At 50.0% G+C, this 15,427-nt stretch overlaps 1 protein-coding gene across 7 annotated transcripts in view; it reads left to right on the forward strand.

Moving 5' to 3' along the window:
• The first annotated feature begins 2,211 nt into the window (after positions 1-2,211).
• MGRN1 (mahogunin ring finger 1) overlaps positions 2,212-15,427 on the forward strand; it is a 44,915-nt gene continuing 31,699 nt past the window's right edge. For 4 of the 7 annotated variants that reach the window (XM_064478410.1, XM_031447687.2, XM_064478409.1 and 1 more), the window contains exon 1: positions 2,212-2,449. In XM_064478410.1, the coding sequence (XP_064334480.1) occupies positions 2,362-2,449 (88 nt within the window). In that variant the 5' untranslated portion in view covers positions 2,212-2,361. The remainder of the gene's footprint in view (positions 2,450-15,427) is intronic. The other 3 variants (XM_031447693.2, XM_031447689.2, XM_031447692.2) reach the window with 1 other exon arrangement.

The following is a 15,427-nucleotide window of genomic DNA, read 5'->3' on the forward strand; positions in this document are numbered from 1 at the left end:
TACTGAACTCTCCTGCCTACTCGATTCTAGCCACGCTGGCCTTTGAGCTCATGGATCTTACTCAGCTCTTCAGGGCCTGCTACCCCAGGGCCCTTGCACACACTGTTCTCCCTGCCTGGAACCTGGGCTGACCTACCCCCTCATAGTTTGCCTGGTTGGCTCTTACTTATATTTTAAGTCCTGGCTTAAATGTCACCTCCTCAGAGAAGCCTTCTCTGACTTGCCTATCAATAGTAAGTCTCTTATGTTATTTCACTTCATTCCCCCATAGCAGCCACCACATTTTGTATTTATACCCTTGTTCACCTTTTTAATGTCTGTTTCCTCACTAGATGTTCCATGTCTGGCAGTTTCACGATTTCCTCACTAGATGTTCTGTGTCTGGTGGTTTCTCGATTTAACCTCTATTGCCTGGCTCTTTGTCTGGCTCATTGCCTTTCACGTAGCTGCATGATAACTATTTGTTGAATAAATACATGAATCAGCCAAGGTGTTGACAGTAGAACCAGTATCAAATCAGAAAGGGCCTGTTTCCCAGCGGGGCATGGATAAGCACAGAAAAATACACCTGAAGTCCAAAGCTCTATTAAGAGGAATGTTTCACTAGTCAAACATCCAGCTCATGGAAACGACTGCCCTGGCCCACAATCCATATGGAAGACAAGCTCTTAGGGTTATTTTTCAGGCGGAATGTCAGGGCCCTCAATATTCTCCTTCCTTCCCCCCAAACAGGGAGACCAGTAAACTGAAGTCAGTGTTGGTATATTTGAGTGTATATATAATTCAACAGTGTCGTGTGATTCAACAGAAAGAAATTTAAAGGGAAGAAGCGATGGGGTGGGGGTGTCTTCAAGCCTATCTGGGAGAAAGAGACATGAAACCTGGCACTGGGGCATTCCTGTCTGGGGGTGGGGGAGATGTGTGGGAGGTGGGGGTGGCATTAAAAGGAGTGGCCTGGTTCAAATTCCAGCTTTATTACCACTTATCTACTATGTAAGCTGAGTGAGGTACTTCTCTCCCAGCCTCTTTCCTCTTCTGTAAATTAGAAATGCAAACAGAACCTACAACAGAGAATTTAAAAAGACAGTATTTGCATACCCCCCAACAGCAATGCCTGGCACATACTAGGTGCTCAGTAAATGGGGAACTTGTTTGTGGAATCCCAAGACCTGGGATCTCCCTTATAATCTAATAAGTCCCTCACTTCCTTTATTACTTTTGCCTTCCCAGTTTCCCCTGAAAATAGGAAGTTTGTATTCTGCATTCTGGCCTCTAGAAAGGTGTAGGATTCACTTTAATGTGGACTGTGGTGAATTTACCATCTGAGACTGTTAGCCAGCCTCTGCCCTCCCTAGCTCCTTTCTTAGTAGAAAAGGCTTATCTTGGGAAGTCACTTTCTTCTTATTACGACCGTTTCTCAACTGAAAAGGAGGTAAAAAACATTCTTACTTGGCATGCTTACAGAGTTTTGCATGAGTCAAAAGCCAGGAAAGTACACTGCAACCTGCGAGGAGGCTTTACCTGTAATCCTGATTCTTGTAAACTTGGGTTTAGCACCCTTACATGTGGCCCTTCGGTCTTTATGCCTGTTTCCGTATCTGTAAAATGGGGACAGGTCTAGTGCCTATGCAGGGCGGGGGGGAGGCTGTAAAATTATGCCTTTAAAGTAATTGTTCTGGACGTGGAACGGGAGATATGCCTAGAGTTTTGGAAAAGATGCCTCGCTTCTCCTAAGAGCACCGCTCGGAGTAATCCTGGATTCCACTCCGCCACCCCCAGCTCTTTCCAGGTGGCAGGTAAAGGTCTGCCCTCTGCTGGCCGGGCTAGGACACTAAACCCTGGGAAGTGGCGAGAACCGTGGTAGCTCGAGGAAATAATTTCAGAGAGAGAGTAAATGGAATGCATTGGATTCCTAGAATGTTTATGTATGAACAGATTATGAAAAGGCTGAAGAGTTATGATGTTAGTCTTGTGCTTGGAATGCATAAGGGAAGGATAATTTGCGGTGCGGTTGATGGTTCCTCCCCTCTGGATTCAGGTCCAGTTGGTTTGTCCCGGAGCGTTTGTCAACAACTTCAGCGAGCCTGGGCGTGCAGCATCCTGGGAAATGTAGTACTTGGCGGGATTCGTGAGCCTCTGTCCGGCACCCTCGGCGGCGAGGGGACTCCATTTCCCGAGGTGCCTAGGACTCGGGGGGCGGAGAGCCGCCGTGGCGTCGGGCCGGGAGCCGAACCGGCGGTGGGGGCTCGGAGGCCGAGCGCTCGCGGCCGTGGGCGAGTGTCGGCGCTGCCTGGTCCGGGCCATGTCCTGGTGAGGACGCCGCCGCCCCCTTCCTAGCCTCGGCCCGGCTCGCTGCGCACCATGGGCTCCATCCTAAGCCGCCGCATCGCGGGCGTGGAGGATATCGACATCCAGGCAAACTCGGCCTATCGCTATCCCCCGAAATCTGGTGAGTGGCCGCCCTGGCGCCGGTCCTAGCTTCCGGCGCGGACAGCGAGGCGCGGGCTGGAGCACTGGGCGGGCGGCGGGGCTGGGGCGCCGGCCTCTAGGCGGAGGGTGGGCTGGGGGCCCTGCTCTGCCCGCGGCCCTTCCTGCAGCTTCCCTACCCGGAGCTCTGCGCGCCCTCCACCCGGACCCCGGGGCGTGGGTCGGGGAGAGGGCTGACTGCTTTGTCCCGGCTTGGTGACCTTGGGTCAGTCGAGTCGCCCCTGCGTGCCTCGGCTTTCTTGGCTGCACAATGGGGAAAACTCCATGGGAAACCCCCAGGGCCAGGGTGAGGTTCTGGGGCGCGACGCTGGCGAGGGCATAGCACGGTGCCTGCGCTTCTCTTGTGCTTACAAAGTGGTCGTTGTTATAAGGATTGTCATCACGCCATGGCCGGTTTTCGCTTTCTTTGGTGGCTTCGTTTGAAGACCCAGCTGGTGGTCCCATCTGGTCAGAGGCTTAGCTCTCCTGTGACCTGGCGCGCGTGTTTGGTGGGTGGGTTGGGGGAATGAGGCTGGGCCCAAGGAGGCATTACAGTCGTTGGGAGAGAAGCAGGGAGTTTTTGCTGGAGAACAGAAGAATGGTTGGAGGGGACCTACCAGGTTCTCTGGTCTTCTTTTCTGTGACTGAGAGGCCTGGGCCACCAGGAAGGAAGTGACTTTCCCAAGGTCTGAGAGGTGGATGGAAGCACACATGGGAGCAGGACCAGGAGTCAGACTCCCATACGCGTTGTACCCAGTTTCTACTGCCACTAATGATGAGGGTGGCCTGACCTGGAACTTTAGTTTGGGTTCCTCACTTTCCATCTCCTCCTCTGGTCATTTGCTGGGAAAAGAGAGAAGAAACAGGACAGGGGATTTGGACATAATGGAGACTTTCAGACTGGGGCCTCTGATCCTGGCTTCTGAAACATCTGATCTGCTGTGGTGGTCTTCTAGGCTTCACAGTTGACCTGTGGGCAGCCCCCAGGCCAGGTTTCCTGGGAGTGTGGTCCAGGACCACCTGCTCTCCCCCTTGGAGAAGGTTGTTTAACATGTGTTTCCCAGGCCATGCCTCAGACCTGCTGTGGCCTACAAACCTGCATTTAAAACATTCTCCAGGTGAGTCTGATGTCCACTCAAGTTAACTGCTCTGCCCTCATTTTGGAAAGTGAAGGAAGGCAAGTGTCTGGGACCACTGGCAATAAAGAGGGTGGAGACCAGCACAGTTTGGGGCAGTCGGAAGGTAATGCTAGACAGAGGGCACTCTTTCCTATCTAGCATGGGAGATGTCTGTGTCTGGTGTGGGGACCCCCTGGAGGCTCTGTGGGCTGACATCCCCAGATCTGATGAAGCAGTTGTTTGAAGTCATCCTCTTCCATCTCTGGTGTTCTTCCAGCCTGGTGATCTTAGGCAAGCTGCTTAGCTCCCAGGTCACGGTTTACTCATCTGTAAAGTGGGTTGATCCCTCTCCAGTGCCCAGAACAGTGCTTGGCACCTAAGAAGTCCTTGAAAAATGTTAGCTGCTGTAATGGCTTAAGAAGGAAATTAGGTGATCAACTCAGACTCTAATAGCAGTTAGTGGTGGGTTGGCAGAGGTATCAAAAAGTTTAAAAGGTGGTATCTCCTGTCACCTGGGATTAGAGCAACTTGGTGTCCCTTCACTTGGGCATTTGGACAAAATCACAAGTACAAGGCAGTTACGGCATGGTTTTTGGACTCTGCATGGCAGACCTTGTCAATCAGTCAGGACCCCATTTTCTGCCAAGCCTAGACACCCCAGTCAGCCACAACTGATCGACTGGGTGGGTGCCATGGGCCCCCTTGGTTCTGCTGTCAGCAACAGCAGTGCTCTCCTAGGCCTGTCTAGTCCAAAGGCTGTCCTTTCTGCTTCCTTGTCTCTTGGGCCACCTTGTTCCGGGAGGCAGTTGGGGACCTAAGCAGTGTTCTGGGAGGCAATGGGAGCCTAAGTATGTTTCCCCAAGGGTGCATTGGGGACTGAAGGAGGGTTTGAGATGATTTTAGGGGAGTCCCCCATGAACTGTTCAATTGATTGTTAATCTTTCCAGGTCTCTGTCAATTTGTTGATTATGTTAAGGAGAAAGAATGATTGAGTGCTAGTGTTTTCTTTAACACCTCTGTAACACTGTCCATTTTTTCCCCAGCTTTTTTGCAATACAATTGACATACAAATTGTGTGAGTAAAGGAGTAGAGTGTAATGATTTGGTATTTATGTATATCGGGAAATGATGACCACAAGTAAGGTTACTTAACACATCCATCACCTCACCATTACCTGTGTGTGTGGGGAGGATTTTTAAAATCTCCTGCCCATATTTTACTTTGAAACTTCCAGCAGGCACCACAGCAGCTTTAATAACGTTTGCTTTGTATTCATTGTATTTATTTATTTTACTCTTAACAGCTTTGTTGAGGTATAGTTTTTTTTTTAAATTTATTTATTTTTTGGGGGGGTAACTAGGTTTGTTTATTTTTTTACTGGAGGTACTGGGGATTGAACCCAGGACTTTGTGCATGCCAAACACATGCTCTACCACTGAGCTGTACCCTCTCCCTGGGTCTTTATTGAAGTGTAAATTATGTGTGATACAGCTCATTCTTTGTAAACCTACGATCTGGCAATTTTTAGTAAACTTAGACAATTGTGCAGCCATCACCACCATCAGTTTTAGACACTTCTGTCACCCCTCAAAGTTTCCTGCCTTGTGCCCATTTGCAGGCAGTCTCTGTCCTCACCACCACTCCTACCTCATCACTGATCTGCTTTCTGTCTTTAAAATTTGTCCTTTCTGGACATTTCACATAAATGGACTCATTCAGCATGTAGTCTTCTTTGTGTCTAGCTTCTTTCACTTAGCAAATTTTTAAAAAATATATTTTCATTGAAGTACAGTTTACAATGTTGTGTCAATTTCTAGTGTACAGCACAATACTTTAGTCATACAGGAACATACAGACATTCGTTCTCATATTCCTCTTCTCCATAGGTTACTACAAGATATTGAATATGGTTCCCTGTGCTACCCAGTATAAACTTGCTGTTTATCTATTTTATATGTATTAGTCAGTATCTGCAAATCTCAAACTGCCAGTTTATCCCTTCCCACCCTCTTCCCGTCACCGGTAACCATAAGTTTGTTTTCTATGTCTGTGAGTCTGTTTCTGTTTTGTAAATAAGTTCGTTTCTCTCTTTCTCTTCTGTTTTTTGGATTCCACGTGTAAGTGATATCACGTGGTATTTTTCTTTCTCTTTCTGGCTTACTTTACTGAGGATGACAGTCTCCAGGTTAGCAAATGTTCTTGAGGTTCATCCGTGTTGTACTTTATTGTAGGGATCTAGTACATTTTGTTTATCTGTTCACCAGTTAATGAACATTTGGGGCGTTTCCACTTTGGGGCTGTTATGAATAATGCTGCTGTGAGCATTTGTGTGGTGTGTTCGGTTCTCTTTGGTGTATACCTACGAGTGGAATTGTTGGGTCACGTGGTAACCCTGTGTTTAACGTTTTGAGGGACTGCCAGGCTGTTTTCCATAACGGCTGCTCCATTTTGCATTTATTCCCATCGGCAGTGTGTAAGGGTTCCAGATTCTTGTCAACACTTATCATTGCCTACCTTTTTAATTATGGTTGTCCTGGTGGGTGTGAAGTGGTATCTCACTGTGGTTTTGATTTACATTTCCCTGATGACTGATAATGTTGAGCGGCTTTCTTGTGCTTATTGGCCATTGCATATGGTGTGTGTGTGTGTGTGTGTGTGTGAACACGAGGAGGGGAGGGGAGGGGAGGGAGGGGATGGCTGTTTTAGTCTTGTTCATTTTTTAAAAATTGGATTGTTTTCTCATTGAATTGTAAGAGTTCTTTATGGATCCTGGATGCAGCGATGCAGTTCATTTATCAACTCTGTGATTTGCGGGTATTTTCTCCCAGTCTGTGGTTTGTCTTTTCAGTTTCTTAGTGCTGTCTTTTGAGGAGCACAAGTTTTTTTTTTTTTAAACATTTTTTATTTTTATTTTTTTATTTTTTTTAAACATTTTTTATTGAGCACAAGTTTTAAATTTTGGTGAATTCATTTATCGATTTTTTTAAATGGTTAATGCTTCTGGATTTATATCCATAAAATCTTTGCCTAGCTCAAAGTCATAAAGATTTTCTCCTATTGTTTTTCTTGAAGTTTTATAGTTTTAGCTCATACATTTAGGTTTGTGAGCTGTTTTGAATTAACTTTTTTCTTTTTTTTTAAATTTTTGGGTTTTGGGGGGTAAATAGGTTTACTTATGTATTTTAAAAAATTATTATTATTATTATTTTAGTGGGGTTACTGGGGATTGAACCCAGGACCTTGTGCATGCTAAGCACACACTCTACCACTGAACTATATTCTCCCCGAAGTTAATTTTTTTCCATGTATGGTTTGGAGTGAAGATCTAAGATTTGAGGGGGAAGGTTTTGTAAATGGATTTTCACTTATTTCAACATCATTTGTTGCCAAGGCCATTCTTTTCTCATCCGTTGCCTTTGCACCTTCATCAAAAATCAGTTGACTGTAAATGTGAGGGTTTATTTCTGCAGTCACTTTTCCTGCAGTCACTTGCCCCTGTTACACAGCTGGCTGGTCCCCCAGCCGAGGGTCAAAGCGGGTGTTAGGACACTATGGCTGAGCTCTTTAATAGAAGGCTGGAGAGGAGACCCCAGAGTGCAGCAGGGACCCACAGGAGTGCCTGGTCGTGGGCGGCTTCTGCCGTGGTTTGGTTATTCCTCCTCCCACATTATTATTGTTACTTGTGTGTCTCAAAGCGACGTGGGCTGCCTGCCCTGATGTTTGGGGACAGGTCACTCAACAGAAGTGTCAGGAGGGGTGATCAGCCCTGTGACCCACCAACCCTGGGAGTGGGGGTGAAATACGCCTCACACCTAAACCTCGTGTGTATCAGATGTGTGTACTTTCAGAGTGTTTTCGCCTCCTTTATCTCATTGGAGCTTTGCCATGTCCTTGTAACACTAGACTTTTGTCCTGTTTGGCAGAAGAACTAGAAATCAGACTGAGCCCTTTATCTCTCAGCACTTGAGCCTGCACACAGTAGGTGTTTAATTAAATGCTTGTGCCCCAGGCCTTACAGAAAGCGAACCCCCTCTCCCTAGTGTCCAAGCTGCTCAGACTGAGCGGCATCTTATACCCTGGAGCGTCAGGTGCGGTCCGAGGACTCCTGGGCCTGCCGCCACGTGATGGGGGACCTGAAGCATGTGCGGGAGACTTTGGGTGTGTCTTTTGTGTTGGTGGCCGTCTAGAAACGTCCTCTCGTGAACACTGCTGCCAGTGTTGGGTTTACCTTTTCTACAGTGAGGCCTTGCCGACTCTTGGTTTGTTTGGCATCTGGAGGGAAGAACCATGGCAGGCGTTCTAGACGAGGGAGAACTTTTTGTGTCACGCAGGATATCCTTTGTCACTGGGGATGTTCTGGGCCCCTGGGTCCCATCGCTGTCCCGAGGCAGTGAGCTTGTGCTTTGAGCCCCATGGTCAGTGGTGGTGGGGCAGGGGATGGGGAGAAGGGGCTCCACCTGCACACGGGGGTTTCACCTTCCTGCTCGGATCCCGGCACCATCGTCACTGGGAGCCTGCCACCTGTGCTTCTGCTCATGTGAGCTCAGTTTGGATCCTGTCAGTGTGAGAGCTGTATAAAAAAGCTGTGTTTTCAGAGGTTCACGTGTTAGATTTTAGGTAAAAACAACAACGAAACAACACAAACAAAACCCCTGTCAGGTGGCCATGGAGGTGGGCATCTGGGGACCTGTTTCCCTGAAGGAGAAGCCATAGGTTGCTTGGGTTTAGAAGCCTGCCGCCGGCACTTGGGCCCTGTGGCCACTGGGGCTGAGGTTTGCCCTCTCACCTGCCCTCAGGGTTTTGAGTGGCCTGGAGGTCCCCACATCCTTCACCCAGCTCCTGGGCTGAGATGCGCTCTCCTGTTGGCCAGCTGGCTGGTGGGCCTTTCCTCCTGTGCTGGGATGTTGGCCATGGCGCCGAGGGCCTGGCTGCCCAGGATCAAAGGGTTACATTTGTGCGTGTGTTTTCTTCCTTACAGTTGGGGTGGCTGTTACTGTGCTTACAGCATGCCCTTCCACAGACAGGTGCGCACAGCCGGAGCTCAGTTTAGCACCAGGAGAGCGAGCTCACCATGTGGGGTCCTTTGCCACCACCCTGCCTGGAGAGCTGCAGTGAGAGGAGCACCGGATTCTGAGTCCAGAGGCCCTATATTAGCGACTTGCCCTGTGGCCTTGAGCCGGTCATTTGCTTTCTGGCCCCAGTTTCCCGACTCCCTGAGGTTAAGTTAACCTGTGGTCCCCTGGCATCTTTCAGTTTTGATTCTGCGAGCCCATGGGAGCTGGGCAGGGGGCGGGGCCAAGCCCCCGCCCAGCCGAGCCCCATGTTTTTCAGTTCCCTGGAAGTTTCCTGGGAACGTCCTGCTCTTCCTGGATGGCCCTGTGGGCGGTGACCACTGCTGCCTGCCTCACCTCCCAAACCCAGTGTGGGCGGGCAGGCTCTGGCATGGGGCCACATCCAGTGGGCACTTCCCATGTGTGCTTCCATCAGGCCTCACATTTTCATGTTGTCCTGTAAAACGAAGTGCAGCCCCCGCCACGCCTGCAGTGTTGGAGTCAGGTTCAGTGAATAAGGGTGGGTTGTTCAGTTCTGCCAACTGCCCCTAGTCTGCCTGGCTCCCTGGAGCTGGGGAGCCAGGCTCAGTCCCTTCCTGTGCCCTGGGGCCCGCACCCCTGGTGTGGTCATCGGCCTGCGCTCATAGCTGGGAGGGAGGTGAAGGCTTGGGAATGACTGACACGGGAGCATCTGTCACCCTGTGTCTGCAGTGGTTGGAAAGAACCCATTTCTCACCCTTTCATCCCACTCGGTGTTGACTCGGCCGGCCTCCTGAGAGGGGTGCTGGCTCTGTCCTGTCAGCCCTGGTGTCCACTGTTTTGATAACTGCCACTTTGTGTTACCTGGATCTCCTGCCCCTGTGGTAGCCCTGAGTGACTAGGCTCCGGCGTGCCTTTAGGGGGAATCGAATGAAGGAATGGTACTCAGTTCAGTGCTTTAGAAAAGGTATGTTCTATACACACGTGTATATTTACAATCCGAGCGTGCCATACTGAGGAAACGTACAGATAGTTAGCATTCTGCTTGATGAGCTGTCGCCAAGTGGGTGGGTTGGAGTAGAAAGTGGCAGCCCCTGGTGCCCCTGCCCAGTTTCTGTCCCCTCCACCCTGGGGAGCCCCCTCCTGACTCCACTGGAGGGGAGTTTTGCCTGTTTCTGAGCTTGGTGTGAATGGAACTGGACGGTCCTGGCTCCAGGCTGGGTGATGAGAGGCCCTGGTGCTGTTAGTGGGGCAGTGGGCGATTTCCTGTCGCTGCTGCCTGACACTCTAGTGTCTGCTGATGCACCGCGTGTTCATCCGCGAATTTGCGTGTAGGGCACTGGGGGCGTTCCTGGTTTGGACTCTCATGAATGGTGCTGCCACGGACACTCCTGTACCCAGCTTTGGTGCCCACGACTCTGATTTCTTTGGGTGCATTTTTTTTCACTTTTAAAAAAAACTGTGGTAAAATACACATAACAGTTACCACCTTACCTGTTTTAAGTGTGCAGTTCAGAGGCATTAAGTACACTTACACTGCTGTGTAGCTGTCACCACCATCATCTCTGTCATCCCCGTAACTCTTTGTCTTGTGAAAATGAAACTGTCCCCACTGAACACTAATTCCCTATCCCCTCCCTGGCAGCCACCACTCTGCTTTCTGTGTCTGGGTCTTGACAACTCTCAATGCTGGGCAGTGGGTGCTGGCCCCCTCGTGCACGTGGGCGGGGTCAGCAGCTTTTCCGGTTTTGTGGCGGGGCTGGGCCCCTCCCCCTGCCCCCCTGCGCAGAGTTGGGTCCCATGGCCGCTGTGTTCTTGCCAGCACCGGCTAGTGTCCTGTGTGCGTGTTCTGTTTTGCTGTTTCTTTTCCTTATTAGCCATGAATATCTTGCGGTAGTTTAAGTTTATTTTTCCCTGATGACCAATGAGGCTGGACACCTTTTTGTATGTAAATTGCCATTCATTTCTCTTCCACTTCTTGTGAGATCTTTTGTCTACTTAAAATTTTTATATTGGGTTGTCTCTCTTTTCTCACTTATTTGCAGGAATGCTTTTCCCAAGTGCCTTTTATTACATTTTGAGTTCTTTGGAGGTTGACTCTGTGGCATTTACACCAACTCGCTTAGGCAGGGATGGAATGCACTGGAGGCCTAGGGGTGGGGTCTCTGGGACCCAGGGAGGGGAACCAAGCATTGGAAATCGTGATAACCAGAACGCAGAGTCCTCTCTGGCCTCAACGTCTTGCTGCTGTGACAGGCATGAAGCCGACTTCACCCACTGGGGGCCCTCAAGGACCAAGTCCTGTGGTTCTGGGTCCAGTTCCATGGGGGGCAAGAATCTAGGGATGGCCCAGTACGGTCAGGTGTCCACTGAAGCCAACCAGCTGTGTCCAGGGGCTGGGAGCTGTGTGCTCTGGTGGAAGCTGGGGCCCAGCCCTATGGATTGTGAAGGCTATGTCCAGAAAAGAGATGAAAGCTGGGGAAGACCCCTCACCCCAAGATAGATGGCTACCACACCTTACAGGAACTCAGCAGACCAGAGTCTTTGCTTAGTCACAGCTGTTCTCAGCTCAGGTTCTTGCCTCCGTGCAGGGGCGAGCCTTTTATTTGCTATGTCTGCTGTGGTAAGGCTTTCACACTGCGGGGAGGTTGGGAAACACGTTTATCACATGTCTTTTCACCTGTGCAAAGCTCTTTCGAATATTCAGCTTCTGTAGCCTCTGGGCATCCCCAGCTGTCCTCTATCTGCAGTTTGCAGCCAGGGTGGTTCACTGAGGCCTCGTGTTACAGATGGGGACGCTGAGGCCCAGGGAAGTGGGGCTATTCTGAGTCTCCCGCCCGAGTGTGGGGGGCAGAGACGCTATTCTGTGCGCACGCGTGACCTCGGCCGAGTGGGAGTGGCTGAGCAGGGACCAGGCTCACAGGCTAAGGGGCTGTCCCCCCTGGCAGGGTTGTCTCAGGGACCTGGAGATGCTTTCTGAGATCAGCACTCTGTGGACGGTGACATTCTGATCTCTGCTGGGCGGTGGGGCTTAGCAGCAGTGGACGTCAGGAAGCTGGTCATTGGGAATATCTGTCCTGATACAGAATGAGAATAATTTTAAGCGAGTGGAATCACTGAACTGTTTCCAGCCTTCTTGCCTTCCCGCTTGCCCTCCATCGAGTGGGAATGGCACTGGGGGTAGCTGAGCGAAATCCACGCCCAGTGTCCCAGGTCCCAGGGCCAGCTGTGTTTCTTAGGGGGCCCTAGGGTATCCTTATTCATGTCATGGTTTACCCGGCAGGATTATCGTGATTTATAATGAGAAATACATAATTTGGTCTTCATCCATTTCTGGCACAGAACTCCACAAACCCTTGGAATTTCCTCAGCAATGAGTGATAAAGTGAAATGGGTGTCTTCCGATATTCTTAAGAAACCCCTTTCAACCACACCTGAGTTTGTATTAACGCGATGACTTTTGGAAGCACCTGAGGCGGGGGGCTGGTTGCCAGTGGAGCCAGCCATGAGCTTGGAGGGCTGGAGACTGAGGTGCTTACCTGTGGCCAGTGATTTAATGTCTTGCCTCCATAAAGACGCAGAGTGGCCAGGTTTGGAGAGTGTCTAGGTGGGTGAACACATGGAGATGCTGGGAGGGGGCACGCTCAGGGAGCTGGGGGTTTCTGCAGCCCTTCCCACACGCCGTGTCCTTTGCATCTCTTCCGTCTGATTGTCCCTGAGCCGTAGCCTTTTTAATAAGCTGGTCATCTAGTAAGTGAATTGTTTTCTTGAATTCTGTGAGTCACTCTAGCAAATTAATTGACCCTGAGGAGGGGGTCCTGGGAACCTCCTATTTATAGCTGGTGCGTCAGAAGCTCAGGTGGCCACCTGGAGTTGTGATTGGCATCTGAAGTGGAGGAGGGTGCAGTCATGTGGGACTGAGCCCTTCACCTGTGGGATCTGACGCCGTCTCCAGGTAGTGTCAGGACTGAGCTAAATTTGTAGCCTCCCTTCCCCGGCAGTGTGCACTGAGAGCTGGACAGCTGCTTGGTGGTGTTGAAAACGCACATCAGGCTGGCGTAGTTGAGGACGCAGCTCTGGGTCAGCACAGCTTTTCAGTGAGGACGCCACCTTTTTCTGATAGTGTGGCCCCAAGCGATTACTTGACCTCTGTGTGAGAACGTGGGCATGGTGTCAGCCCCTCGGAGACCTGGGGGCCAGAGGCACGGCTGTGTTGGATGGACGTGGAGGGAAGGTGGGCGGCTGCTGAAGGTTGAGGTAGGAGGCGAGGGGCGGCAGGCCTGGGAGCCACGCGCAGTATGGGTGGTGGTATGGGTGGGACTCTAGGGGGTCTGGGGATTGAGTGCAAACATCCCCCTTGCGTTTTAATTAGATCCTTCCAGGGACCACCCTGGCTGGCAGTCTGGTCTGAGGATTCTGAGGGTTTCCTGCCACAAGGGCTCTGCCTCTGGAGATGTCTCTTCACTCAGCTCTTGGGCGAAACTAGGAGTGAATGAAGCCATGAAGCTGCCCTGTGGCCCCGGTGGTGGCAGTGGCAGTGGCTGTCCCCTCAGGGATGCTGGGTGGCACCTGGCCTGCCTAGCTCCTTTCCATTGTGGGTGTTTCGGAGGTTGGCGGATTTGGGTGCGGATGCTTCTCCGGGGTTCAGATTTGGACTCTCTGACCCAGTGGGTCTGTCTTAGTCCATCTGGGCAGCTGTAACAGAACACCACACTCTGGGTGGCTTGTAAACAATAGACATTTATTTCTCATGGTTCTGGGGACTGGGAAGTCCATGACAGGGTGCTGGCAGATTCTGTGTCTGGTGAGGGCCCTCTTCCTTGTCTGCAGACCACTGTCTTCTCTCTGTCCTCACATGGCGGAAGGGGTGAGGGGGCTCTGTGGGCACTAATCCCTTTCATCAGAGCCCATCCTCATGACCTGATCATCCCCCAGAGAGGCCCCCCTCCCAACACCATCACACTGGGGCTTAGGTTTCCACGTGTGAACGCTGGCAGGAACACAATCATTCACTCTATAGCAGGGTCCCAGACTCTGGTCTGCTGATAAACTTGGGTTTTAATAAAATTCTGGGTGCGTGCGTAGCTGATGTTTTGGTGGAGAACAGGTTTGAGCCATGGCCTTCATCACTAGCTTTGTGACCTCTGAGCTCAGTTTCCCGCATGGAAAGTGGGGCCAGATCTGTCCCCCCTCAGTGGGTTCAGTGGGGAAATTGGGCTGGGGCGCTGACTCGGGGGCGTGGAGGAAGACCCCTGGGGGCTGTGGGCTTGGTGTCTCCTCTCTTTCTGTCTCCTATCTTACTTTTTTGTCGTTGCCCCCCCCGCCACCCCATTGTCTTGTCTTTCTGTTTCCCTTTTCTTTGTAGCCCGTCTTGGTCCAAGATTGTTCACACATATAGATGCACATATATGAGCACACACACCACCCACGTGCAAGACACACGTGCGCACACAACCACACGTGTGTGCAACACACCTACGGACACACCACACACACAGACCACACAGACGTACACATGCATACGCGTACTCATACACGTATACAGGCACACACCTGCGAGCTGCTCCAGTCCCTTGGATGCATGTGTTCTTCCTTTAGAAAAAACATACCAGAAGGCACAGAGAGTAATACAGGGAACGCCCTCCACCCAGCGTCCACGGTTAGCATTTTTCATATTGTGGATGTGGGCACATCCTTCCGCGTTTGTTTCTTCCTTCCCCACATGTGGGTGTCCCACCATCTGCGCTGCGGGGCTGCCTTGTGCTAAGTTCTCATGTCCTCCACGTCGGAGTCGTGTTCCTTCTGCGTCTGCTCCGCGCTGATGTGCGGAGACCCGGCCCACTCCTTTAACTGGTGTGTGGTCCCGTCTCGTCACTGCCACACTCTGTTTGTCCCTTTTCATTGAGGAACATGTGAGGTGTTTCCATCTTTCTATGCTGGAAAGTCTTGTATTGATCCCCATATTGTGTGTCTGCAACCAAAATATATACATAAATTAAAATTAGAATCTTAAGAGTGAGAATTTTTCTTCTGGTTTGCGTGGCCATTACAAATACCCAGTTGGTCAAAACATCACAAATATTACAGTTTTCATAAGTGACAAACATAAATACTGAAAAACACTGAACGTATTATCTGACGTGAGTGGATGGGCTGCTTTCCCCGCAGTTAATTCATGTAGTCACAGCTGAATAGAGCCTGTTGCTGGAATGAGACAGGTCAGCATCTATTCTGGTTCCTTTTTTCATTTTAACTTGAGAAACTTTTTCACATGAATCAAGTAGATGAGAATTAACATGTTTGATTTAGCAATAGCATCCAATTCCAAATTATTTGCCAAAAAAAAAATCACATAAAGATCTAATACCAGAAAAATATTATTGATGATTTACCAGCTAACAACTTACGTCCTTCCAGCTCCTAACAGCAGCTTTATTGAGACATAATTCACATACTGTAAAGTTTATCCTTTTAAAATGTACAATTCAGTGTTTTTTTTCCAAGAACATGGTTCCAGTTTTGTGATTACACAACCACTGCCCTAACACATTCTTGTCCCATGTGTTCAATCTTTTAAAAACAATTTTTCTTGTTTTAAAGTAATACACATTAATTTAGAAAATGTATAAAATACAGTTAAAGACAAAACAAATGAGAACATCTCATCAATTGCCTGTTAATCTAGAGGTTTTAGTTTGTAGCCTTTGTACCTCTGAAGTTATTAACGCTTCAGACTGCACTGAGACGTGGGGGCCTCCCGTGTATAGTTCACCGTCAGGTCGTGGAAGAGCTGTGGAGGAGAAGAAAGCAGA

Source organism: Camelus dromedarius, chromosome 24 (assembly GCF_036321535.1).
Source record: "Camelus dromedarius isolate mCamDro1 chromosome 24, mCamDro1.pat, whole genome shotgun sequence".
NCBI classification, from domain to species: domain Eukaryota; kingdom Metazoa; phylum Chordata; class Mammalia; order Artiodactyla; family Camelidae; genus Camelus; species Camelus dromedarius.